At 42.0% G+C, this 25,613-nt stretch overlaps 1 protein-coding gene across 1 annotated transcript in view; it reads right to left on the reverse strand.

Annotated features, from left to right (window-relative positions):
- The window catches only part of ZMAT4 (zinc finger matrin-type 4), a 207,368-nt gene that overhangs the window by 9,765 nt on the left and 171,990 nt on the right, over positions 1–25,613 (reverse strand). The window contains exon 7 of the mRNA XM_075612366.1: positions 293–432. Within this exon, the coding sequence (XP_075468481.1) occupies positions 293–432 (140 nt within the window). The remainder of the gene's footprint in view (positions 1–292; positions 433–25,613) is intronic.

Raw genomic sequence — 25,613 nt, forward strand, 5'->3', positions numbered from 1 at the left:
CTGATTCAACTACATATTTAAGAAGCGGTTTTGAAAGTTGTATACACTATACACTAATGTTTGCCCCCTAAAATGCCTCACAGGTCCATCATACAAATCTTAATTTTATAAGAAATGCTTTATTGCTCAGATTAAAACCCAGGCAATCCCTGCGTATTTAGACTTTCTGCAGTACTTACTCATCAGATAGATACTCACTGATATGTATTGCTGTGCTTACACTTCCTTGCTTCAGTCTATGTTGCTAGTTAAGACTGCATGTTAAGTAAAACACGGATTTGATCATATTTACCCTCGTTAGCCAATCTCTTTTGCATGTTGTTCCGGGTTTGAGATGTGTAGTAGGTGCTTCTTCGCTGCATTTGTATCTCAGCAGAACTCTGGAGAACCCCAGGTGCGTAACGCTGGCTCTCCTCTGGGGTGAGATTCGCACTTAAACAAAAAAAAAAATTTATTTGCACGATGGAAACATAATTAGTCAGTCAGACAGTCATCACAGACAGAAAGATGTTATATGTGATCCATTAAGGAATAAAATCGGTAAACACCCGGACATCCTAGTTCTTCTGACACAAGCTACGCATTACTTCCACCTGCTTAACGCCTTGCTCAGACAGATGTGCGCGCGCAGGTCCGTCGCAATTTCTGGTTGTTCGGTGGGAGTTTTCAAACTGAAAACTCCACCGGCGGCAAAGTGCAACGTTGTCGCTGCGACATTTTGCCGGCACAACCCAAATTTTAATTTTGTGCTACTGTCGCGTGACGTGAGCTGGTTCAGCCAATAAAGGCGAACCAGCCCCGCCACGCCCCAAACTCCGCGACCCAACTCCTGCAGTTTGAGCAGAGATCGCTGGGCTGCAGGAGCGCGCGGCGGAGGCGCGAACACAAGCACGCTGAAGGAGCGGTCTGTCTGAGCGAGCCCTTCCAATAGTAACCCAGGTGGCTGTTCTGGTATAATTGGCACCCCCCCCCCCCTATCCATCTTGTGGCAGCAAGAGTTTAATACTAATGTCACACTTTTCTGAACCTCTTTCTTCTTATGTCTTAATTTTGTTTATATTAGTGGCATTTATGTTGAAAAAGAGAGACTCACAATAAATGTTGGTCCAATATGGTAATTACATGGTGTATGCATATTTGTACATTGAGATATGGATAATTTTATATATATGAAAAAAGGGAAGAAAAACAGGACAGGCACTTCATGTCTTGTTTTGTGTGTGCCCTGTTCCTGATTGTGTGTGTGTATGTGTGTGTGTGTGTGTGTGTGTGTATGTATGTATGTATGTATGCATGTATGTATGCATGTATGTATGTATGTATGTGTATGCGTGTATGTACGTGTATGCATGTATGTGTTTGTGTATATGTGTATGCATGTGTGTGTGTGTGTGTGTGTATGTATATATGTATATATGTATGTATGTATATATATATATATATATATATATATATATATATATATATATATATATATATTGTGGTGCCATCGCTGTCCTCTAGGGGCTGAATGGGGCAGCTATTGGACTTTTTCACCACAGAGAGTTAATTTAATCCTCCTTAGAATGGCTATTCAGGTGATAACTAATGAAGCTAACCAGCCTGTTCTGAATAGTCAGGAAGTGCTTTAAAAGGCTGGAACCTGCAAGGCACAGAGAGACCGTTTTCCCCAGAGAAGGGGGGAGACAGAGGAGCTCCCCAGCTAATGGAGGCTGGCTAAAGAAGTGTGAGAGAGCAGTGCTGAGAGAGCAGTGCTGAGAGAGCAGTGCTGAAGCAGTGCCGGCTGGTTACAGAGGAACACATGAGTTTCCCTGAGCTCCCGTGGGGTTGAATCCAAAAAAGAAGAAGGAAGGACGATAGACTGTGCTGAAGCAGGGACATCGCCAGCTGGACTTACAGATAAGCCAAACCCTTATTTGCTGTATACAGAGTCTTTAAATGCTCAGCAATAATATCTGTTTGGGGTGGAATGAGCTTAGCTATCTACCTGGGTTAGTAAGGGTTGGAGCTGAATGTGTAGTTAGCTTTCCTAATGGAAATAGGATTTGATTTTATTATTTGTTTTTTCTTAAAGGGACGGTGGGCCTATTCATATTATTTATCCCTGTAAATAAACCCCAAGTATAGAGAAATACAGCGTTTCCTGCCTCATTTGGGACAAAAGAGACTGCAATGTGGTGTCGGCATCACAATATATATATATACACATACATACATACATATTTATTTACATATTTGTACCTTGCATATAGCATCAGAATGTTCAAGCTGTAATGTTAACTCTTTTGTATGCCAAACTACCCATGAGGATTACATAATGTGTGCCGGCCCGATGCATTCATATTATGCACACAGAGATTTAAAGAGGCAATCTAAGAGGCACTTATAAAAAATAAAATATTTTTATATACAGCAGGGCCCCGCTTCTCGGCGATCCGCTGATACGGCGGCACCGAGAAGAGGGCCGCCATGTTGAATTTAAAAATCGCGCATGCGCAGAATGGGCGGGTGCGCCTGGCGTGCATGCGCAGACCACCGGTTGCGCGCGCAGACCGCCGGTTGCGTGCGCAGACCGCAGGTCGCACATACGCAGAACGGCGAAAATGCCAGTTTGCGCATGTGCAGCACTGAAAATCGCCGGATCTGCTTTCCGCCGATTTTCACTATACGGCGGTCCTCTGGAACGGAACCCGCAGTATACCCGGGGCCCTGCTGTATATGCAGACTTTGATTACCTTTTAATGAAAACTAATTACCTAAGCTGCTGACTAGTTCTCCCGTGATCGATCAGCAAAGATCTTGTTTCCTAGGGTTCACGTAATGGCTGCCTTTCAGTTTCAATCAATCCTTCAGACAGTGTAACTCAGCAGCTACAATGTATACTGATAGATAGTGTTACCTATTGTTACAGTTTGCAGCTCAAACTGCTGGGAGCATTTGCAACCAATGATCACAAACAGGAAAGTGTTACAAAGATCTTGCACTGCTGGGGAGGTGGGCTAAAACCTGCTATAGAAATCAAAGGATGCTCCGTATATTAAAACTCATTAAAAATGGCATCAAGAGTTGAATATTTTTTTTTTAAATGCAGTATTATCTAATACCACAGAACTGATTTATTTATTTTTAAAAATCCACACGTAGGCTATTGCATGGAATACTCCCTTAAGCAGCTTGTACGAATAACTAGTAAAATTACTCTTGCATTGTCTGAGCTAAATTTCTTTATTAAGAAAGCAACAAAGCTTGTCATTTTCACATAGTTAACCTTTTTGAAACATTCTACTGTATATATACAAGAATGCCAAATAATGATTATTTTTAGAAAATAATTGAGTCAGCAGCAGTAGAATTTCATGTTTGCAATCACCTGAAAATCAAGACGCGGACGATGCGGTTTATAATTATGCACACTTCAGCTTAGTAATACTGCAACTAAAACATTAACATTCATTAAAATGGTACCAGTTTAAATATACTTATATATAAAACATTTGCAATATTATAAATACCAAACCTTCATATTTAATTGTGGATTATGTAGGGAACGTATATAGGGAAGAAAGGGAGGTGAAGTTATGAGTATTTCTTCTCCCTCAAGGTAAAAAGAATGGCTATCAAATCACAGACCTATTGGAAGCCACAACATCATTCTTTGCGGCTTCCAATTGGATGCCTGGTAGAATCACTGGTAACTTCATTGGTGAGTATCTGGGGAACCAGGTAGATCCCAGAGCTAAAGATCGCACAATTCATGTAGTAAAAGCAGACAGGATTTTTGTTTGAATTGTTTACCTAGATATCAAAATAAATGTACTATTTTCAGTAACCAATTGAGCTATGCCTTTCCTCTTTTGTATAGAGCTTAATATATTTTTGGGATAAATATTTCCATGTAAAGATGCCACTCACGTAAGCCTCACCTGTGAGAACGTGACCTGCATACGAGACAAAAGTTAATACTCACACATGGAAGCCCTCCCACTATTCCCCTCCGCAGAGGTCCCTCAAATGGACAATATAAACCCCTTACTCAATTGCAATCATACTGTACAGTATCTATACAATGCCACCACCAGTGAAATAGAAATCAAAGATGTAATATTAATATTTGCAAGGGTCCTAGGTCCCTGTTGATTATAGAAAAAAACTATGCACTTTAACACACAAAATTCCATTGAAGCAAAATGTGTCTGAAAACGTAAATACTCTCTCCAGAGCGTGGAACAGTTCATTCAGAGCCCAAAGCATTACTTATTAAATGTTTTACTATACAGTGCGTAGATTACAGAAAAAAGCATTACAAAAACATACAATTACCATAAATACAGAACAGTTTCTCAAAATAAAAAGGATATACATGAAAGAAAACCCCATACATCACCGTATGTCATATGTTTTCCCCCAGAGAGGTCACTGGTGCAGGGGATGAGATATCACATGTTTTGTCCAAAACACTCCTCTGGTGAAATCTAATTTTAATAATCTTTTCCCTGACTTAAATACATTCTTTCCTCATTGAAACAGCATAAGCCCACCCCCATCCCCATCGTAAATCGGCTGTGAGATTGACAGTTTTACCACAGAGTCAAATAAAAACCTTACCAACCGGCATTTTAAAACTTTGCCTCGTTGTTTCATAGTAGATGAGGTTGAAAAAAGACATGAGTCTGTCAAATTCAACCTATGCTAAATTTAGACAACAGATACTTTCTCCTATATCTATACTTACTTATTGATTCAGAAGAAGGCAAACAAAAAACCCCAGTGACATATCATCCAATGATATCTCATAAGGGCAAAAATAAATTCCTTCCTGACTCCAAGAATTGGCAATCGGATTACTCCCCGGATCACCATCCTTTCCATGTTTACTTATTTTGTATATCCCTGTATACCTTTCCTTTCTAACAAGATGTCCAACCTTATTTTGAACAAATCTATTGTTTCTGCCATCACAGTCTCCATGGGTAATATATTTCACATTTTAATTTTCCTTACTGTAAAGAACCATTCCTTTGTTGCTGGTGAAATCTCATTTCCTCCAACGTTAAGGGATGTCCCAAGTCCATTGCACTGCCCTTGGGATGAATAGTTCTTTTGAAAGCTCCTTGTACTGTCCCAGAATATATTTGTATATACTGTAGTTATCATATCCCCTCTTAGATGCTTCTTTTCTAATGTAACTAAATCTAATTTAACTAGCCTCTCCTCATAAGTTAGATTGTCCATCCCCTTTATTAATTTGGTGGCTCTCCTCTGCACTCTCTCTAGTTCCATAATGTCTTTTCTAAGGAGTGGTGCCCCAAATTGTACTCCATATTCAAGGTGTGGTCTTACTAATGCTTTATAAAGGGGCATAATTGTATTTACTTCTCCATTCCATCAATTGCCTGTTTAATGCAAGATAAGATCTTGTTTGCCTTTGCAGCTACTGCATGACTTTGGGCACTATTGCTAAGCCTGTTGTCTCCTAAATCCTTCTTAATCAAGGATTCCCCAAATTTATCCCCATTTAATTTGTAAGTCACCTGTTTATATTTTGCTTCCCAAATGCATAACCTTACATTTATCTGTATTAAACCGCATCTGCCATTTACCTGCCCAAGTTTCCAGTCTCTCCAAGTCCTTCTGGAGAGAAATTGCATCCTGCTCTGATTCTACTACCTTACACAATTTAGTATCATCAGCAAAGATGGAGACTTTGCTCTCAATGCCAACCTCAAGGTCATTAATAAACAAGTTAAAAAGCAAGGATCCCAGTGCGATCCCTGAGGTACTCCACTCACGACCTTAGACCAACCTGAAAAAGTTCCATTTATGACAACCCTCTGTTGTCTATCCTTCAACCAGTTTTCAATTCAGGTGCATATATTTTTACGGAGTCCAATTTGCTTTATTTTGTACACAACCTCGTATGGAACCATATCAAAAGCCTTTGCAAAACCCAAGTAGACCACATCAACTGCATTACCCTAGTTTGAATTCCTACGTAACTCCTCAAAGAAACAAATAAGGTTAGTTTGGCATGATCAATCCTTCATAAATCGATTCTGATAATTACTAATAATTTTGTTTTTCATTAGGTATTTCTGAATATTATCCCCTATTAAACCTTCAAGTAGCTTTCCCCACTATTGAAGTCAGGCTTACAGGTCTGTAACTTCCCGGTTGTGATCTAGCTCCCTTTTTGCCATCCCCGGCATTTATTTTAAATGCCTTCAGGGAAGTGTGGGGCCTCTGTAACAGCCATTCTACCTCCATAACCCCAATCTTGTTTCCCAATCTATTCTATTTAGTTTATCTGTTTAAAAATTCCCCTCCCCCTCCATGCTAGTTTAAAATCTCAGTAGAGATCTCAGTAAAGCCTCAGCAGATACACACTCATAATTTCACATCTGTTTACTTACACACATGTGAGCTACATTAATACATTCACACGTTCATGGTGGACGTGACAAGACTAAACATGACCATCTTACACCTAAACCTGAGCAACAAATTAATATCTACCCCTTATTACCTCTTAAAAATACAGCATGTGATGTAAGAACATGCCCCTCAGTGACACGATTACAGATTTGTTACTCTTATTATGCAGAGGAGATGACTAACAGGATATTCTCATTTTTAATAAAGAACTTCTCATGTTGAATACTTTCTTAGCCACTCCCCCCTGGCTATCCATAAACCCTCCAGAGAATGCCATTGAAAACCCTTTTTTGTTTAGAAAGTTGTCACAGGGGCCATATTTTATTCCCACGTCTGCCAGAGAACTGCCCTTATCTCGACTATCAGCAATATACAAGCCATCTGGCCTTTTTAAGTGAGCCATACAGGATAGACTCTAACCCCCCACCCCAATTAAGCTCTCTTTGAAGCTCAGCATGAAGAGTCCTGGCCTGTTACACACCCAATATAGTGTATTTTTTAAACTCAGACTGTGGCTCATTAACCCCTGAAGCAGCAAAGGGATTCAAATACATAGTATCTCATTACATTATCATAACAATGCCCATTGTGGATGATGTTCTTTGTGCCATACAAGAATCTAGGTTTATCAATCTCAGTAAATCAGTTAATCCTAAATTAAAGCAATTTCTCATAGATTAAGTATAATCTGTGCGTCATGTAACTCCTATGATCACTCCCCAAATGGCAAGCTGACGAAAACAGCGAAACACTTGGAGCAAAGACCTCGATACATTGCCACAAAGGGACGCAAGATGAAAATGCCGCAATTTGTATCAATATTTCTGCACCTTTATTTCATTTTTTATATACCATATGACAGTTTCTTCATACAATAAGATCATTTATGTGAGGAATGATGGACATTTTTTCCATAAATATTTCCCCTACACAAAAGGTATTAGATTCTATCTATATACTTTAATCAATTCTATTAGAGTTTGAAAGTTTAGGTTAAGTATTTTTTCTAATTATGGACTAATAAAAATCCCAAGATATTTTCTTGTTGTAGGGCACCAACTATATTCAAGAATATCAAATGAGTTACGTAATCAATATTTTACATTTTACCACATTCATTTTATAACCAGATATATTAGAATAAAACATATATTACCTTAATGCAAGGGGTGTAATGTCTGGATTTGTTAATGTCAATATGAGATCATCAGCATACAGCAATATATTGTGTTGTGTATTTAAAATGAGACACTGTGAAACTTGATGTTGTTTTTAATCTGTATTGCACAAGGCTCCATAGCTAAAACAAAAAGTAAAGGAGAAAGAGGACAGCCCTGTCGTGTGTCACTGTACAGAAGAAACAATTCTGAATTCAAATGTTTCTTCAACTTAAAGTACAGTGACTCAAAAACACTGTTAATAATGCCACTATGTGCCTTGATGTCTTCCAAACCTTTCCATACTCCAATGGACATAATATTACTGCTGAACATTAGAAGACTCTCGTTTTGGTTCTCGTAATGGGTTAGAAAGCACTAGAGATGAGCATAGCTGGACAAAGGCCTGTGCTGTGAATTTTGAATACTTAAAACAGAAGTCCCCACTGTTTAACTTTATATTAGAAACCATAGCTGATGGTCACAGAAACCCTATTGCTATCTTCAAGCTATTTTCAACTCCTGAGATATAGAGTCATGAAAACTAGTGTCCAAGGGATACATTATTATAGATACCAAGGGAGAAGAAGTTTGCATCATAATAAACATAGCTCAAAATGGAGAAGCAGTTGTTGCCTTCAGTTCTGTTATCCCAAAGGAGAAACCCAGTATTAAGAGCTTTGTGTTTTTATCAAGTTAACTTTAGTTTTAAACTCATTCTACTCAACTCACAAACACTTCAATGAAACATGAATATGTTCAAACTGTAGTGTTAGAAAACTATTCAATTCGAATCCCAATCAAATAACATATTATAGGCACTTCGCGTTTATCTCTCTCTCGTAAGAATCCTGGCATGTTTCCAATGCAATTCACAGCAATTACAATGTAACAGGTTTTCTCCAAATCCGTTTGGAAATTTCATTTATTTAACAAGGGATTAACAAAACCCATAATTAACCAGTCAATCATAAATGGCATTGGAAGACTAAACTGCTTGCCATCACTTTTCACTGAACCGAGCATGCAGAAGAAAATGAAAACAGATTAACTAGATTTGACAAACTTGGAGTTCTCCTACATTCCGGCAGACACTTTCAAGACGATGTTTCTGTAGCTAATGACCTGGCAGTCAGTCATTTTGAGTACCCTGACATTCTACTAACCTCTCAAGAAAAAGTAGAGATATGACATTGGGATTTATATTTCACACATTCCAAGTTTTAAACTTATAACTTGCTTGAAGTGAGCTCACACAGGTTACACATTTTTTTCAACCAGTCTTTTGCACAAATACACACAACAAGCTATCAATATAAGACTATTCAAGGCTCCTATAAGTCCCTTCCAAAGCCCCAACAGATAAATGGACACTGACACCTGGATGGAGGTAAAGGCCCCTATGTTTCATAACCATAATATAAACACAAACCTTGATTTAATACCATTTAATGCAGGTGGGAAGATAATCACATCGTAAGATCCCTTCTGGCCTAGCGAAGGGAATAGCCCTGAGCCCGTGTCATGCCTCCATTTCTATACACCTGAATTTCCCACCAAAATTCAGCCAACTACAGCCAGCTTCCCTCATACTTCAGGCAAAAGGTATTCTTTACATTGTATCAGCCCAATGTCTATGTATAAATTACTAGCCTAGACAGATCCTATTACACACATCAGCTTTTACTACAACACAAACCTATGCTGACTAAACCTTATGGTTATACCCTGACCATTGGTCACAGTCATTTCACTGCAAATAGATGACCGCAATAGTTGCTTGGCTGCAACTCACCTCGCTCCCGGGACACTCAGCCGTCAGTCGCTTTGCCACTAAGGTAAGTCCCTATCCTTGCCTCTTTCCCTAATACCCTGCAAAATGTCCCCCGGCCCCTCCCAAATCTCTACCCCCGTCTAATCTGAAATCGTTATTTTCTGTGCAGTGCGATAACCCCCCATCCCAACACTCCTTTATTTTCAACTTTTTATTTCTGTACCGCCACAAAACAGCAAAAGAAAAAAACTTTTATGATGGAAATCCCCTAAAGTTAACCCCCTACGCTAACCGCTAAAACCCCTAAAGTTAACCCCCTCACTTAAAAAAAACCCTAAAACTTACCTTCTCTAGAAGCTGCCGGCGACTCATGTGTCCTGCGACAGATCGGCAGCGGCAGAGTGTCTGTCTCCGGCCAAATGCCGACGGTCATTTGTGAACAGCGAAATGGCCACGACCAGGTGCCCTATTCATAATAGTAATAGCATGTTCTTGTATAATGCTGCTAGTTTTACATAGTGCTTTAGAGAGACATTTTGCAGACACAGGTCCCTGCCCCGTAGAGTTTACAATCTATGTTTTTGGTGCTTGGGGAGATAAAGTGGGGAGATAAAGTGACTTGCCCACTTGGTCACACGAAGCCAACACCGGGAATTTAACCAGGTTCCCCTGCTTCAAACTCAGTGCCAGTCAGTGTCTTTACTCACTGAGCCGCTCCTTCTCCCTATTCTGTCAAAAGAATACCTATTTGCCCAATTTAAATTGGCTTAATTCCCAGGTATCTCAGATGTATTCAGTGTTATTTCTCCACATGGAGTATAAGTGCTCTAGCATATAAGACTAATTAGTCAGAGGTTTTTTTTTATTTTTTATGTTTGGTTGGTTTTGCCCTGTGAGCCTTTGAAAAAAATGTCACAAGCACATTTGGCAAATGCAGTCATTAGGGATGAAGTTGGAGTCAGTAGCTGCAGAGTAAAAAAAAAAAAGCATTTAGAAGGTAAAAGTGCATGATCATTAATCATAAGAGTTTTATGTTGCAGTGTTTTTCTGGGATGAGCAGATGAGTGTGAAGAGTTCTTTAGGAAAACAACAAATATCAGTATTACTCAACACATTTACCTCCAGTCTTTAATATCTGTGTACTGATTATATCTGATTATATAAACAGCCCAGCACAAACCAATCCGTTTTCCTCATAATGCATTTATAGAGTGCAAGTCCCCTAGTATATAAGCCACCTTCTGTGGACACAGGAACACACATTAAAAAAACATTATGTTCGCATATTTCTGATTCCTATGGTTTTGAAACATTTTTTTTACTTCATTTACAGTCACCAGCAAAATCCATTTGGTTATCAAGAAGGCAGCAGCCTCATTGCTTCAGAGAGTGTGAGTAATTGATTATGCATTGAGAGAAATTAGACAAGCTCTGAATACACTAGTCCAGGTTCAATGGAGCCAAGTTTATTTCTAATGACTGTGACTAAAAAACAGATGGATATTGTTATTTTTCCATGTTCTGTAACCTTCTCCCCCTAATGATACAATACATTGTACTATCTAGAAGCATTACCTACATAATTATGATGAATAAAAGAACTGGTGTCCACCCACAGTTTAACCTTTTTCCTAAATCAGGCCATTTTGAAAGTATAATTTGTAATTAACGGGACAATGGGACATGATTTCTTTCAGAAAGAAAATAGCGGTGAAAAAACTAAGGTAACATCCTGAAAAATGGAGAAAATAATATCAGTGCTTAAAAAACATAGATATATTATTATCAGCCCGTCCCTCAGGAACTCATTAAACAGTGAAAACTTTTACAGTATTATTACTCTAAAAAGTTAAATGTTACTCTAAATTCTCATTGCAAATAATATTCGTCTGACTTGGATTTCAGGTAATTATTTATTTATTTATAAAATATTTTACCAGGAAGTAATACATTGAGAGTTACCGCTCGTTTTCAAGTATGTCCTGGGCACAGAGTTAAGACAAATAATACATGGTTACAAATACAGTTACATAAATGAACAGGGTATACATTATATACAAGACATTGCATGCACAGTTAAAGAAAATATATATTATGGGAGTATGAAACAGTTACAGACCAGATTAAAGTGTGAGACAGCCTTAGATTTGAAAGAACTTAAACTGGTGGTGGATGTGAGAGTCTCTGGTAGGTTGTTCCAGTTTTGGGGTGCACGGTAAGAGAAGGAGGAACGGCCGGATACTTTGTTGAGCCTTGAGACCATGAACAGTCTTTTGGAGTCTGATCTCAGGTGATAAGTGCTGCATGTGGTAGGGGTGAGGAGCTTGTTCAGGTAGCTGGGTAGCTTGCCCATAAAAAAAATTAAAGGCAAGACAGGAAAGGTGAACTTTGAGCCTAGACTCTAGTGATGACCAATCTAGTTCTTTGAGCATTTCGCAGTGATGTGTGTTGTAGTTGCATTGGAGAACAAAATGACAAATTGAATTGTAGAGGGTGTCAAGTTTGCTAAGGTGGGTTTGAGGTGCCGTGCCATATACTATGTCTCCATAGTCAATAATTGGCATTGGCACCTGCTGTGCGATACGCTTTCTGACCAGGAGACATAGGGAGGATTTGTTCCTGTAAAGTACCCCTAGTTTGGCATAGGTCTTGGTTGTCAGGGTATCAATGTGCATTCCGAATGTTAAGTGGGAGTCAAACCATAAGCCCAGGTATTTAAAACTAGTGACAGGGGTTAGGGTGGTGTTAGTGTTGGTTCTAATATGGAGCTCAGTCGCTGCAAGCTTTAAGAATTTAGTCTTGGTACCAAATACCATTGTTACAGTCTTGTCAGTGTTTAAAAACAGTTTGTTTTGGGAAATCCAGTTTTCGAGTCTGAAAAAGTCAGACTGAAGTATGTGTTGAAGGTCAGAGAGGCTATGGCTGTGTGCATATAGGATTGTGTCATCTGCATACATGTGTATTGAGGCTTCCTTACAAGCTGTGGGAAGATCATTAATGACCACTGAGAAGAGTAGGGGCCCCAGAACAGAGCCTTGTGGGACACCACAGGTGATATCCAAGGGGTTGGAGTTAGAGCCCGAGATGGACACATGTTGGGATCTTCCTGATAGGTAGGACTGAAACCAGTTTAAAGCATGCTTCCCTATTCCAGAGCTCTGGAGTTTGTTAAGCAGGATAGCATGATCAACTGTATCAAAAGCCTTTTCAAAATCTAGGAATACTGCACCAGTGAGTTGTCCCTGTTCCATTCCACACTGTATTTCATTGCAAACTTTTAGCAGGGTAGTTACGGTGGAGTGTTCGGGACGAAAGCCAGATTGGAATTGGCAAGGGAAATTTGTCTTGGTGTAGTAGTCGCTTAATTGGGAGTGGACACATTTTTCCATGACATTGGATAGAATTGGGAGAAGTGAGATTGGTCTGTAGTTTGAGACAGTGTTTTTGTCCCCACTTTTGAAGATTGGGACAACTCTGGCAGTTTTCCAGGTCTTAGGGATATGGCCTGCAGACAGGATAGAGTTGACTATGGAAGCAATTGGTTTGGCAATGGCTGGGGCACAAAGTCGTAGGAACCTAGATTGTAGCAAGTCAGGTCCGCATTGGCTGCTTAGTTTTAGTTTGAGGAGTGCTTGTGTAATCTCCTCTTCAGATACTGGGCCAAATTGAAAACTGTGGGCAGTGTTGGGAAGGGGTGGGGCTATGTGGGCACTCCCAGGATAAGATTCAGGTTTGTGGTTTGGGTTGCGTTTTGCTAATAAGTTAGTGGCACACCCCACAAAGTAATCATTGAATGCATTTGCAATGTCAGTGGGGTTTGTCAGAGTAATATCCCCCTTAGTGATATTACTTGGTTGTTGATGGTTAGGAGGCTGGAATATATTGTTGATAACCTTCCAGCAGTTAGCTGGGTTTGATGTATTTTGGTGGAGATTGTCAGAGCAATATTGTGCTTTTGCGTGCCGTGTTTGCCTTGTGCACATGTTCCGCAGGCATCTGTAGTGATTGAGATCCTTGGTAGTGCCAGTTACCTTGTGGAAAAGCTACAAAGTACTGCTGCGACACACTTTATTCGAGCAAATACCCAGTATGTACCTGGCAGATACCTGGAATGCGCCGCTCCTCACCTCAGACAAGCCCCGTTGCGTTTGCCTTCCCAGCCATGGTTCATGCCTGGCTGATGGGCGGCTGATCTGTTAAATGATAATGATTAGGATTTAATAGGCTGCAATGCTTCGCGTGTCAACCAGATGGCATAAATTCATGAATTGTAATGTAGTATATATATATATATACTGTGCAGTATTGCAGCCAGCGGGAATAAAATGCTTCAATCCCTGCCTGGAAAATAACGCAATGCACTCGGGCAGAAAACAGTCACAAACCTCAATACACCCGAGTATACCCGAATTCGTGGGACTAGCCGAGCTCGAATAAAGTGTGTCGCCAGTGTATCCCTGAGCTGGTAGAGTGCAATAAGGTCAGTTGTAACCCATGGAAGATGGGCCCCCCGTACCCTTATTTTGTGTAGTGGAGCATGGGTATCGCAGAGTTTTAAGAACTCGGATTGGAAATAGTCGAGCGCAGAATCAGGGTCGGGAATTAAATTGATTCTGTGCCATGGGCAGTTGGTAAGGTCATCCAGAAACTGTTGTGGGTTAAAGTTTTTAAATGTTCTAGTGAGGAGAACTTTAGGGCTTGAATGGGGCGTTTTAATTTTCCTTACACAGTACACTATTGCATGGTCACTGAAAATGTCAGGAAGGATGCCAGAGGATTGGATTCTGCTGGGGTTTGAGGAGAGAATCCAGTCTAGCAAGGAATGGTTATGCGATTTCAGGTTTGTCCGTGTGGGTTGGGAAATGAGTTGTGATAGGTTAAGTGACTTGAGTTGTATCTGGATTTTATGGTTTTTAGGGTCAAGCCAGTTGAAGTTGAAATCCCAAGAACTAGCAGCTCACTCTTCTCGTTCAGAGAGGAAATGGAGCCAAGAAACTGGGTGATATCAGCCAGGGATTGTAGAGGGGCTTTAGGGGGGCGGTAGATGCCAGCGAGCAAGATGGGCTTAGAAAAGGGGAGGCAGATTTTGCCAACTAGAATTTCAAAAGAGGGTGGGCTTGGGGGGCAATTTAACAGTGTAAATTGTAATGTGTCTGCAATATAAAATAACACCCCTCCTCCTCTCTTTGACCTATCTCTCCTAAAAATGGAGTATCCCTGAATGGCGATATTTGCCATCAGGTGTTTTATGGGTTAGCCATGTTTCTGTAAGAACGATGGCTTTGGGTGTATGCATAAGGCACCATGCCCTTAGTTCGTCCAGTTTGGGCAGCAGGCTCCGAATATTTATATGGGCGACAGATAGCCCTTTTTGGAATTTAAAGCTGGAATTCTCGGGGCATGGGACAGATTTGAAATGGGAGGACCTGGGTTAGGTTCAATATCACCTGCTAAAGAGAGTAATAGTATGAATAGAAATTTGGGTAGTTGTTTGCAAGTTGTAAATTTGTGGTGTTTGCCATTAGAGTGATCAGTGGTTGGTGTGCTGGTTTTTAGAGTTCTCCACCAACATTCCATAGATAGTGAAAAGCTTTTGAGTAGTCCAGGGTGTATGGTGATGTTGGGTGTGGGCCAGGATGGAGGAGTTTGTAGTGAATAGAGGGAGTAACATCTCCATGAGAAAGAAAAAAGTTAAGATACATAGCAGGTTCATGATACCAGATGTAGGTAGTGCTGCGTGGAGCTGTTGTGAATGTGTGCAGACTAAACAGCAGGGGTGTGCCTGTTCCTTGTCAAATGTTTTGCTGCATTGCAATGCTAGTCAGTTCTGGGTTTCAGTGGGCTGAGTTGGTGTGGGAGTTATTTTTGTGCAGTCAGTTTTGGGAGAGGCTGCAGTGAAATAAGTTGTAAAAGGGTGTGGGGTTAAAATATGCAGGTTAACAAGCATGGGATCAAAGTGTGGTCATATAAGCTCACCGTTTGTTGCCTTGAGTAAAAGTTTGTAGAAAGGATGCAGTCCCCAGTCACCTCTAGGCAAACTATAATCTAACTATTATTGTCACTTAAAATGATCACTTTAAATGCATCACTCTTAAGATGCCAATGCTCCCTTGCCAATGCCAATTAAGCAATTCAATAATCTTAATATAAAAACAAAAAATTAACTACAGCTTGCTACTGAATGTAATATGAAAAGTTTTCTGTGTCTTGATAAACTAAGCCACTGCCCATTATATACACACTGTGACGGAGTCACTGTCCTTATGGACTACAGATCTAGCGGAGTGGATAGGTTCCAGTGTACAGGAGGTTAAATTCCTCTATGGGAGCTTGCTGCACCTGGTACTAATTGAGACAGCATTCCTAAGTGAAGGTTTAAAAGGCAGAAAGTACGCTGCACAAGAGAGACTGCTTTTTTCCAGCAAGGGGGAGATTGATTTTCTCCAAGCCAGGAAGGACTCTGGCTGTTCTGGTTCCCCAGCCGTGCAGGAAGCATGGCTGCTGGGACCAGCTGGGAACCCCACCCAGGGTAAAGATTTCCACGGGCTGGACACAGCCTGGATCTGGCGTTCCTATTTGCTGTTAAACCTACACAGAGACCCTAGGATAGGAATCCTCTACAATACTGATAAGCAATAAATAAGACTCTGCAATGTTAAAAGTTTATTTGGTTGCATAGGATAGTATATGTTTTGGGCTGGGAACCAGTTTAGCTGGCCAGTGCCATTAAAAAGGGCCACAACAAAGTTTAGTTAGTTTCCCTATAGGGAATAGGTTTTTATTTTATGATTTTGTTTTCTTAAAGGCACAGTGTACCCGTAGCTTGTAGACAAAATAAACCGCTGAGGGCTGTGTCTCTTGTGTGTATACACGTGTTTGTCCTTTTTCTACAAATTTAACCCTAGAAGACTGTGTCGCAAACGGCAGCGCTACATAAAGGGAGCCGTTTACCACAACACATACATATATACATACATACAAGTATTTAATCACATGTATATTTGGAGCTTCACTATAGCATGCAGAATGCCATTCATTTATTTGCTGTTGAAACTGGCAATTTTGTTTCTACTTGATGGTTACCAGTAAATACTCAAAGCTAAAATTTATTTGAGTAAAACTGCAGCATCAGTGTAACTTTGGTACCAAATGCACAAGCATGTAATATTGCTAGGCAGAAGTTCTATATGTTGCTCTGCCAGCTCTAAATATTATAGTGGTGTCTAGTATAGTAATATTAATAATGGAGATCATTATCACACCAATATAACTTTTTAATTTAATTTCGGAATAACATTGTATATAATAACTCTTCCAGTCAAGGTAATATAGAAAAATTATTCTACACTCTTCCGAGCTATTGAATTTTGCTTTATTCGAGGGCAATGATGCCAGAAGGATACTATCAATTCCCCACCCTCCTTTCCCAAGAGATGCCCTCTCCGAGCTTGTAATGAGCTGTCACTGCTAGTGACAGATATCACAGCCTTGGGTCACCATAGCTCCTTCCTTGTACTCCTATGTGGAATAGATCAAACACAAATTACTCTTACTAGCAACTGCATACAGACATTTGCAATGAAATCCCTGGGCATATTTGTTCTAGTGAAGGATGTTAAAAAAATATCACTGTTTGTTCTTCTGCAGCTATGTTACCTGCGAGATAAGAGGACAGAGAATAAAGAGGGCTCTGCAATTTGAGTAAAATAATGTTACAACTAGAGTTATTAAGCGTTCAACCTGCTGTTAGAAATTCAGTAAGCATTGGCTGCAGAATAACACCTGGGCGTCCGACCAGGGCCGCAGACAGATTTCAGGACTAGAGTTACGACCGACACCCTGTGTCGGTGGTCCGGCAAGCCCCCCATTTTACACCTCACGATTCCCCTTCTCTATTTCCCCTCCTCCTCCCATGAATTTTTCTCCCCTTTCTCACTCTTACCCCTCTCTTTGTCACTCCCTCTCTTATACCCCCTCTCTCCAATCACTCTAACCCCCTCCATTAATTACCCCTCTCATTCAATCCTGCTTCCTCAATTACCCCTCCCAAATACATACAACCCCCACCCCCCAAATACATACAAATTCACTCCCCTCAGTCGCCTCTCTCATTCTTCCTCTCCCCCAACCCCCTCTCACTCTTCCCGTCTCTCCCAATCAATCCCACTCTATCAATCCTCCCCTCTTCACTCAACTCCCTACTCAATCCCCCCCCCCCCCCACAAGCCACACAGATATACTACCCCCACAACACCCCCCTTCACACAACACAACACACACTTACCTTGGGTGGACTCAGCCCTTCGGTCATGCGCCGGTCTTGTGCTCGGAGGCAGAAATTGGGCCTGATTTACGGTGCAGACCAACGGGGGAGAGAAGCCTGGCCGCGGAGAAAGGCCCACCGCAGCAGCAACTAGGGAGAGCTCAGGCCTGGCAACAATTACGGGCCCAGCAGCAATTAGAAGCCTGGCAGCCAGAAGCAGAAGCTGGGCCTAACCTCTGACCAAGCCCCACTTCCAGCACCAGTCGGCTGGGGCCCCCACAGCCACCTAGCCCGGAACACTTGTCCCGGGTCTCCCCCCCTTGTCGTAGGCCCTGAATAACACTACAAGGCTCATTAACCCTAAAATAACCTACGTTTTTAGGATGTACCCATTATTGGTTAAAAAAAATAAAAATATAGTGTCAGTGGGAACTCAACTAAACACGCGTTTGACCAAATATAACAAATACAGTAGATATTCCTTGGGATCCCGGAATGAACTATGTACACAAAAACAAATCAAATGTTGTGTGTTCTGTAATTCATTTGGAGCAACTGTACAGACATCAGAATATAAGAAAACAATCCACATCTCTGAATGTAATATGCACCTGTACTTGGGTTCAACGTTTAATTGGCATGCTTTCTCAGCACTGACAGAACAGTGAACAATAATTACCTTTAGCTGGTTTTCCTCAACATGTCTCAGAAACCACCAACAAAACCAGATTTTCGGAATAACTAATGCATTGTACACGTGAATGCACTTTTTTTTTTGCATAGGAATAGGATGTCCACTGGTAATCCAAAAACCATAGTCTCAGGACCTTGAGGAGAGGCTTGAAAACCACTGTCTGAAACCTAAAATCCTTTAGGGTTGTAGTCCCATAGACTATGTGAGTAATATTTCATGTATTAATCCCGTTAGTGACAGAGGAGCGTGTCATAATACCTTTCCCCAAAACAAAATAGGTGCATGGTCCCCTCACACTGAAGAAATTAAAGGAATATATAAGTAACAATTTTACTATCAAACTTGTAGGGTAAGGATTTTCTGTTCCTGTTGGCACTCAGTGAGTTAAATGCTTTGGCTCGGTTCTGGTTGTGGAAGAATTTGAATTTGCACTGGAAATGTAATTTCTTGTACTCGGACCCAGTGGTACCTTTTTGAGTTACTGTATATTTTATTCACTTTACTTCAAGCTAATTCACCTATTTATCTACTATTTCTTGAAACTGTGATAAGAGGAAATAATAAAACCCATCACTCACAGCCCGATGTGCAAAATCTCTCTGATAGCTTGTTAGGTTCTTATCAGAATGGCCCAGGAGTCCAGGACACTGCTGGCTGAGTGATTATATCCCTGCTTCAGGGGAAAGGTCTCCCCACATAGACAAAGTCAGTTGTACATCTCTATTGGATCCCTCAACAATTTTCTAACAAAAATAATCTGGAACGGAGAGGCAGATTAACCTCAATCCGGCCAATTTACACAGTCTTCCAGCTGCAGAACTGGGTCAAAACCAGTAGAAACAGCTGGGCTAGGTCTATTAAAGGAAGAAATAAAATTGTTTTCAGTAGGATGCCTTTCAGTTGATAGACCTGGTGTTATTTTTTTGCGTCCTTCTAGATTGTCAGTTCCTTGGAGCAGGAGCCTCCTTTCGTATGTCTTAACAAATAACTACTATTGTTATACAATTTTATTGTCCCTCCTACACTGAATTGCGCTGTGGATAAGGTTGGCGCCATACAAATAAAAGATAAGATTAATAAATGTACAGTAAACATGAGTTTGATCTTGTTCTGTTAAATCATTTTCCTTTTTTCATATTAAAAACATTTGTGAGAGCCATGCCATGATTGTTGCTATTAGTAGGTGTGTGTCAAGGATTGGACTTCAGCTGAAGTGGATCCCAGTGGCAGGAACAGCAGGAAGAGTAGTAGGGGTCACAAGCAGAGGTCAGAGGCAGGCGGTAGATTGAGTAGTCAGGTAACAAGCAGAGGTCAGAGGCAGGCGGCAGCTTGAGTAGTCAGGTAACAAGCAGAGGTGGCAACGAGGAGACTGGAACAGGATGATAGCAATACCTAGCACAGCAGTAAACACAGGAACCTTGCAGGAGCTAAGGAACCAGTATAAACAGGCAAGGGAGGAACAGGAAAGGGAGGTTTATATATGCAGGCTGAGAGGTGGAGCAGAGGTGTCAGGTATCAGGGTCTGGAATGTTCCATAGTTTTGCAGCAGCAATCCCGGTGGACAAGTATAGGTACTGCAGGCTAGAACAAGACATTGAGAGTGGTAGCAGTCCCGGTGGCCAAGCATGGGTACAGCAGGCTAGAGAATATGACATTACTCCCCCCTCCCAAGAGCGTTCTCCGAACGATCCTTGCTAGGCTTCTATGGATATCTCCGGTGGAAAGCTTTGACTAGTCGCGGAGCATGTACAAAATCTTTGGGTTCCCAAGACCTCTCCTCTGGGCCATAGCCCCCCATTGAACCAGGTACTGTAGTTTCCCTCGGTGTAACCTGGAATCCAAAATTCTCTCCACAATGAATTCCTCTTCGTTGTCCACGAGGACGGGTTTCAGGGGGAGGAAGTCTCCGTCCAGGAAACGGATTCTCACAGAAAGGTTTCAGCAGAGAAGAATGAAACACAGGGTGTATTTTGATGGTCTCATGAAGCTCTAATCTGAAGGACACTGGATTTATTAGTGCTGAGATGCGAAATGGCCCGATGTATTTTTGGCCCAATTTAATGGTTGGAACCTTTAAACGTAGATTTCTTGTAGAAAGCCATACTTTATCCCCGACTTGAAATTCTGGGAAGGGTCTGCGGTGTTGATCTGCTGCTCTTTTGTACTTTACTTGAGTCTCACGAAGTGTCTCTTTGAGGGTCTCCTGGATGTCTCGCAGAATCTACAGTTTCTCTGTAACTGCCGGAATGGGGCCCGAAGATGGAAAACGAGGAATAAAGGTTGGATGAAATCCATAATTTGAGAAAAAAGGACTCTTCTGAGTCGATGAATGATGTGAGTTGTTGTATGAAAACTCAGCTAATGGTAGGAAATCAATCCAGTCATCCTGGAGATGACAAACAAAACATTGTAAGTATTGTTCCAAAGTCTGATTGGTCCTTTCTGTCTGGCCATTGGATTGTGGATGATAGCCAGACAATAAATTTAAACGAATTCCTAGAGAGGAACAGATGGTCCTCCAAAATTTTTAAGTGAATTGTACCCCTCTATCGGATATGATCTCATCAGGAGCCCTGTGAAGCCGAAACACCTCTTTCACAATTAACTTGGCTGTCTGGTCTGCAGAAGGAAGATTCAGTGCTGCAATGAAGTGAGCCATCTTTGTAAGTCGATCCACTTCTACCAGGATGGTGTTATGTCCACTTGATCGGGGCAGGTCAACAATAAAATCCATTGATATGGACCCCCAAGGACGAGTTGGAACCGGAAGAGGCTGCAGCAAACCCATAGGTGATGCTCGAGGGGTCTTGGTCCTAGCACAAGTCTCACAGGAGAGGACATAGTCTTTAACATCTTGTGCTAATTTAGGCCACCAAAAAGAGCGAGGCAACAGTTCCTGTGTCTTGAGGACACCTGGGTGACCAGCGGGTCGGGAGTCGTGCATTAATTGGAGCACCTCTAATCTTACCTCCTTATGGACGAACAGACGATCCTTACAGTTCCAGAGACCATCACATAGAAATAGTTCTGCTTCCGGAGGAGGGTTTTTAAGAAAAGTCATTTGAGTAGGCTCCCTTTATTCGTGTGAGGTGATCGGCGGAGAATGTGACGCCCAAAAAATGTCTTTTTGGAAGAATAGTTTCTTCTTGCTCTTTGTCTGAACTAGGATTAGGCAATGACCGTGACAAGGCATCGGCTTTCCCATTCTTGGAGCCAGGGCGGTATGAGATGTGGAACTGAAATCTTGCAAAGAAGAGAGCCCACCTGGCTTGTTGCGCAGACAGTCTCTTTGCGGATCGAATGAATTCTAAGTTCCTGTGATCCGTAAAGACCGTAATTGGGTGATTGGCCCCCTCCAGTAGATGTCTCCACTCAGAGAATGCAGCTTTTATAGCCAAGAGTTCTTTGTTTCCGATGTCATCATTTCGTTCAGCTATTGACATTTGGTATGAATAAAAGGCACATGGATGAAGGAGCATCTTGGGTCCAATTCTTTGTGACAGAATGGCACCAACAGCGGAGTCGGATGCATCCACTTCCAAGATGAATGGTAATTCTGGATTTGGATGGATGAGGATAGGGGCAGATGTGAAGAGTGACTTCAATTGGTCGAATGCCGCATCCGCTTTAGGAGACCTTTTGAAAGGGGAATTCTTTCCGTGTGAGTCGGGTGATTGGGGCAATAATACCAGAGAAATTTTTAATAAAACGTCTATAGAAATTGGAAAAGCCCACAAATCTCTGAATGTCCTTTTCATTTCGAGGGATTGGCCATTCCACCATGGCTTGAATCTTGCATGGGTCCATAATCAAACCCTCGGGAGAGATGATATAACCGAGAAATTGTATGCTGGGCTTTTCGAATTCGCATTTTTCTAACTTGATGTACAACTTGTACTTACGGAGACGCTCAAGGACAATTCGGACATGTCTCTGGTGATCCATGATGTTCTCTGAGAAGAGTAGGATGTCATCCAGGTATGCCACTACGAATTGGTCCAATAACTCTCGGAGGACATCATTGATTAAATGCTGGAAGGTAGCAGGGGCATTACAGAGTCCAAAAGGCATCACCAGAAATTCATAGTGCCCATAACGGGTTTGGAAGGCTGTTTTCCATTTGTCACCGGGTCGAATGCGGACCAAATTATACGCTCCTCTGAGATCTAATTTGGTAAAGAGTTTGGCTGACCGAATTCTTTCCAATAGTTCAGGAATCAGAGGTAATGGGTACCTGTTCTTCACCGTAATCTTATTTAGTTCCTGATAGTCAATGCAGGGGCGTAGAGAACCGTCTTTCTTTCCCACGAAGAAGAGCGCAGCGCCTGCTGGAGAAGTAGAGGGTTGGATTAAACCCTTTGACAGGTTCTCCCATAGGTAGTCATTGAGGACCTTCAATTCCGGTTCTGAGAGGGAATAGATTCTTCCGAACGGAATGGCAGCACCCGGTAATAATTCAATGGGACAGTCATAAGAGCGATGTGAGGGAAGAGTATCCGCATTCTTCTTGTCACACACATCTAAAAACTCAGAGTATTGAGCCGGCAGAAGATTTTCTTGAGACGAGGAAATCTTATGTATTCCTACACACTCTGGTATAGGAGTCTTAGGTAGACAGGCTAGCTGACAGTGCTCCGAGGGAAACGTGAGGGTCTTTGTCTTCCAGTCAATTAGTGGGTTATGGATCATGAGCCATGGAATTCCCAGAATCACTGGAAACAAAGGTGATGGAATGAGACCAAATGAAATCTTCTCCTGGTGATTGGGCTCCATGATTAGTGTTAAGTTACTTGTTTCATGGGTAACAGGTCCAGAGCTCAAGGGAGAACCGTCAACGACTTCCATCCTTTCTGGCGATTCCTTTGCTACAAATGATACCGAATTGTTCTTGGCGAATTCTATGTCCATAAAATTTCCTGCCGCCCGAGTCAACCATTACTGTGGTTGAAACACGATGTGTTCCTTCATTGATTATAATAGGAACCAGGAGGTGAGGGTGTAGCGAAGGAGGGTTATCTTTCCCTTGAGAAGCAGAGAAAACAGTCTTTGAAATAGCCTGCAGCTGATTTCTCCTAGGGCTCTGGAAAGAAGACCACCTGGACTTGTTTGGGCAATCAGCAAGATAGTGCCCATCGTTTCCGCAATATAAACAGAGATCTTCTGTTCGGCGTCTATTCCTTTCCGGGTTGAGATGGGTCCCCGCAGTGTATTTACTTGCATCGGCTCCTCCTCAGTCTCCCTGGAACGTCTTGGTGTACTGACAGCTCTAAACCCGGGGTTGCTTGGCATGAACCCTTGTCTCTCCAATCGTCTTTCCGTAAGCCTGCGATCAATTTGGATGCATAAACGGACAAAGTCCTGAAATCTCTCTGGGGGCTCCATCCGGGATAGTTCATCTTTAACTTGCTCCGAGAGACCACGCCGAAAATGATATTTCTGCATGGCCTCATTCCACTCAGTATCATGAACCCATCTGCGGAATTCAGCGGCGTACTCAGCTGCCGAGCGTCTTCCTTGACGAAGATTGTTCAGAGTTGCCTCAGCGGTTGCACAACGATTTGGGTTATCAAAAATAAGACTCATGGCTTCGATGAACTCCTCCAGGTCTCTTAGTAGCGGGCTATCTTGTTCTAACATAGGGGAGACCCAAGCAAGGGCCTCATCCTTGAGCAGGGTTATGATCAGTCAAACCTGGGCTTCATTGGTATGATAAATGGTGGGCTGAAGCTTGAACACAAGTCTGCATTGATTAAGGAAATTCCAGAAAGATTGTTTTTTCCCCAAAAAAAATTCCGGAAGGGATATACGGGGTGCGGTTTGCACAGGCACAGTTTTTTGACCAGACATGGTGATTAAGGCTGACCGTAGTTCACGATTCTCAGCTTCCGCGGTGGCGGCTTGTTCTTCCAAGCGGCCAAGACGATTGAACAGGTGTCTTTGTTGTTCTTGGTAACCAACCATGATACGTTGTAAGTCATGGAGTGTCTGAGCCTGGACCGGGTCTGTTCCAGCGGAATCCATGGTCCTGCTTATTCTGTCAAGGATTGGACTTCGGCTGGTGTATCCCAGTGGCAGGAATAGCAGGAAGAGTAGTAGGGGTCAGAAGCAGAGGTCAGGGGCAGGCGGCAGCTTGAGTAGTCAGGTAACAAGCAGAGGTCTGCAACGAGGAGACTGGAACAGGATGATAGCAATAGCTAGCACAGCAGTAAACACAGGAACCTTGCAGGAGCTAATGAACAAGTATAAACAGGCAAGGGAGGAACAGGAAGGGGAGGTTTATATATGCAGGCTGAGAGGTGGAGCACAGGTGCAGAGGTGTCAGGTATCAGGGTCTGGAATGTTCCTTAGTTTAGCAGCAGCAATCCCGGTGGACAAGTATAGGTACTGCAGGCTAGAACAAGATATTGAGAGTGGTAGCAGTCCCGGTGGCCAAGCATGGGTACAGCAGGCTAGAGAATATGACATTACTCCCCCCTCCCAAGAGCGTTCTCCGGACGATCCTTGCTAGGCTTATATGGATATCTCCGGTGGAAAGCTTTGACTAGTCGCGGAGCATGTACAAAATCTTTGGGTTCCCAAGACCTCTCCTGTTTGCCATAGCCCCCCCAGTGAACCAGGTACTGTAGTTTCCCTCGGTGTAACCTGGAATCCAAAATTCTCTCCACAATGAATTCCTCTTCGTTGTCCACGAGGACGGGTTTCAGGGGGAGGAAGTCTCCGTCCAGGAAACGGATTCTCACAGAAAGGTTTCAGCAGAGAAGAATGAAACACAGGGTGTATTTTGATGGTCTCAGGAAGCTCTAATCTGAAGGACACTGGATTTATTAGTGCTGAGATGCGAAATGGCCCGATGTATTTTTGGCCCAATTTAATGGTTGGAACCTTTAAACGTAGATTTCTTGTAGAAAGCCAGACTTTATCCCCGACTTGAATTCTGGGAAGGGTCTGCGGTGTTGATCTGCTGCTCTTTTGTACTTTACTTGAGTCTCACGAAGTGTCTCTTTGAGGGTCTCCTGGATGTCTCGCCGAATCTACAGTTTCTCTGTAACTGCCGGAATGGGGCCCGAAGATGGAAAACGAGGAATCAAAAGGTTGGATGAAATCCATAATTTGTGAAAAAAGGACTCTTCTGAGTCGATGAATGATGTGAGTTGTTGTATGAAAACTCAGCTAATGGTAGGAAATCAATCCAGTCATCCTGGAGATGACAAACAAAACATTGTAAGTATTGTTCCAAAGTCTGATTGGTCCTTTCTGTCTGGCCATTGGATTGTGGATGATAGCCAGACAATA

This window comes from Ascaphus truei, chromosome 8 (genome assembly GCF_040206685.1).
Source record: "Ascaphus truei isolate aAscTru1 chromosome 8, aAscTru1.hap1, whole genome shotgun sequence".
NCBI lineage: Eukaryota > Metazoa > Chordata > Amphibia > Anura > Ascaphidae > Ascaphus > Ascaphus truei.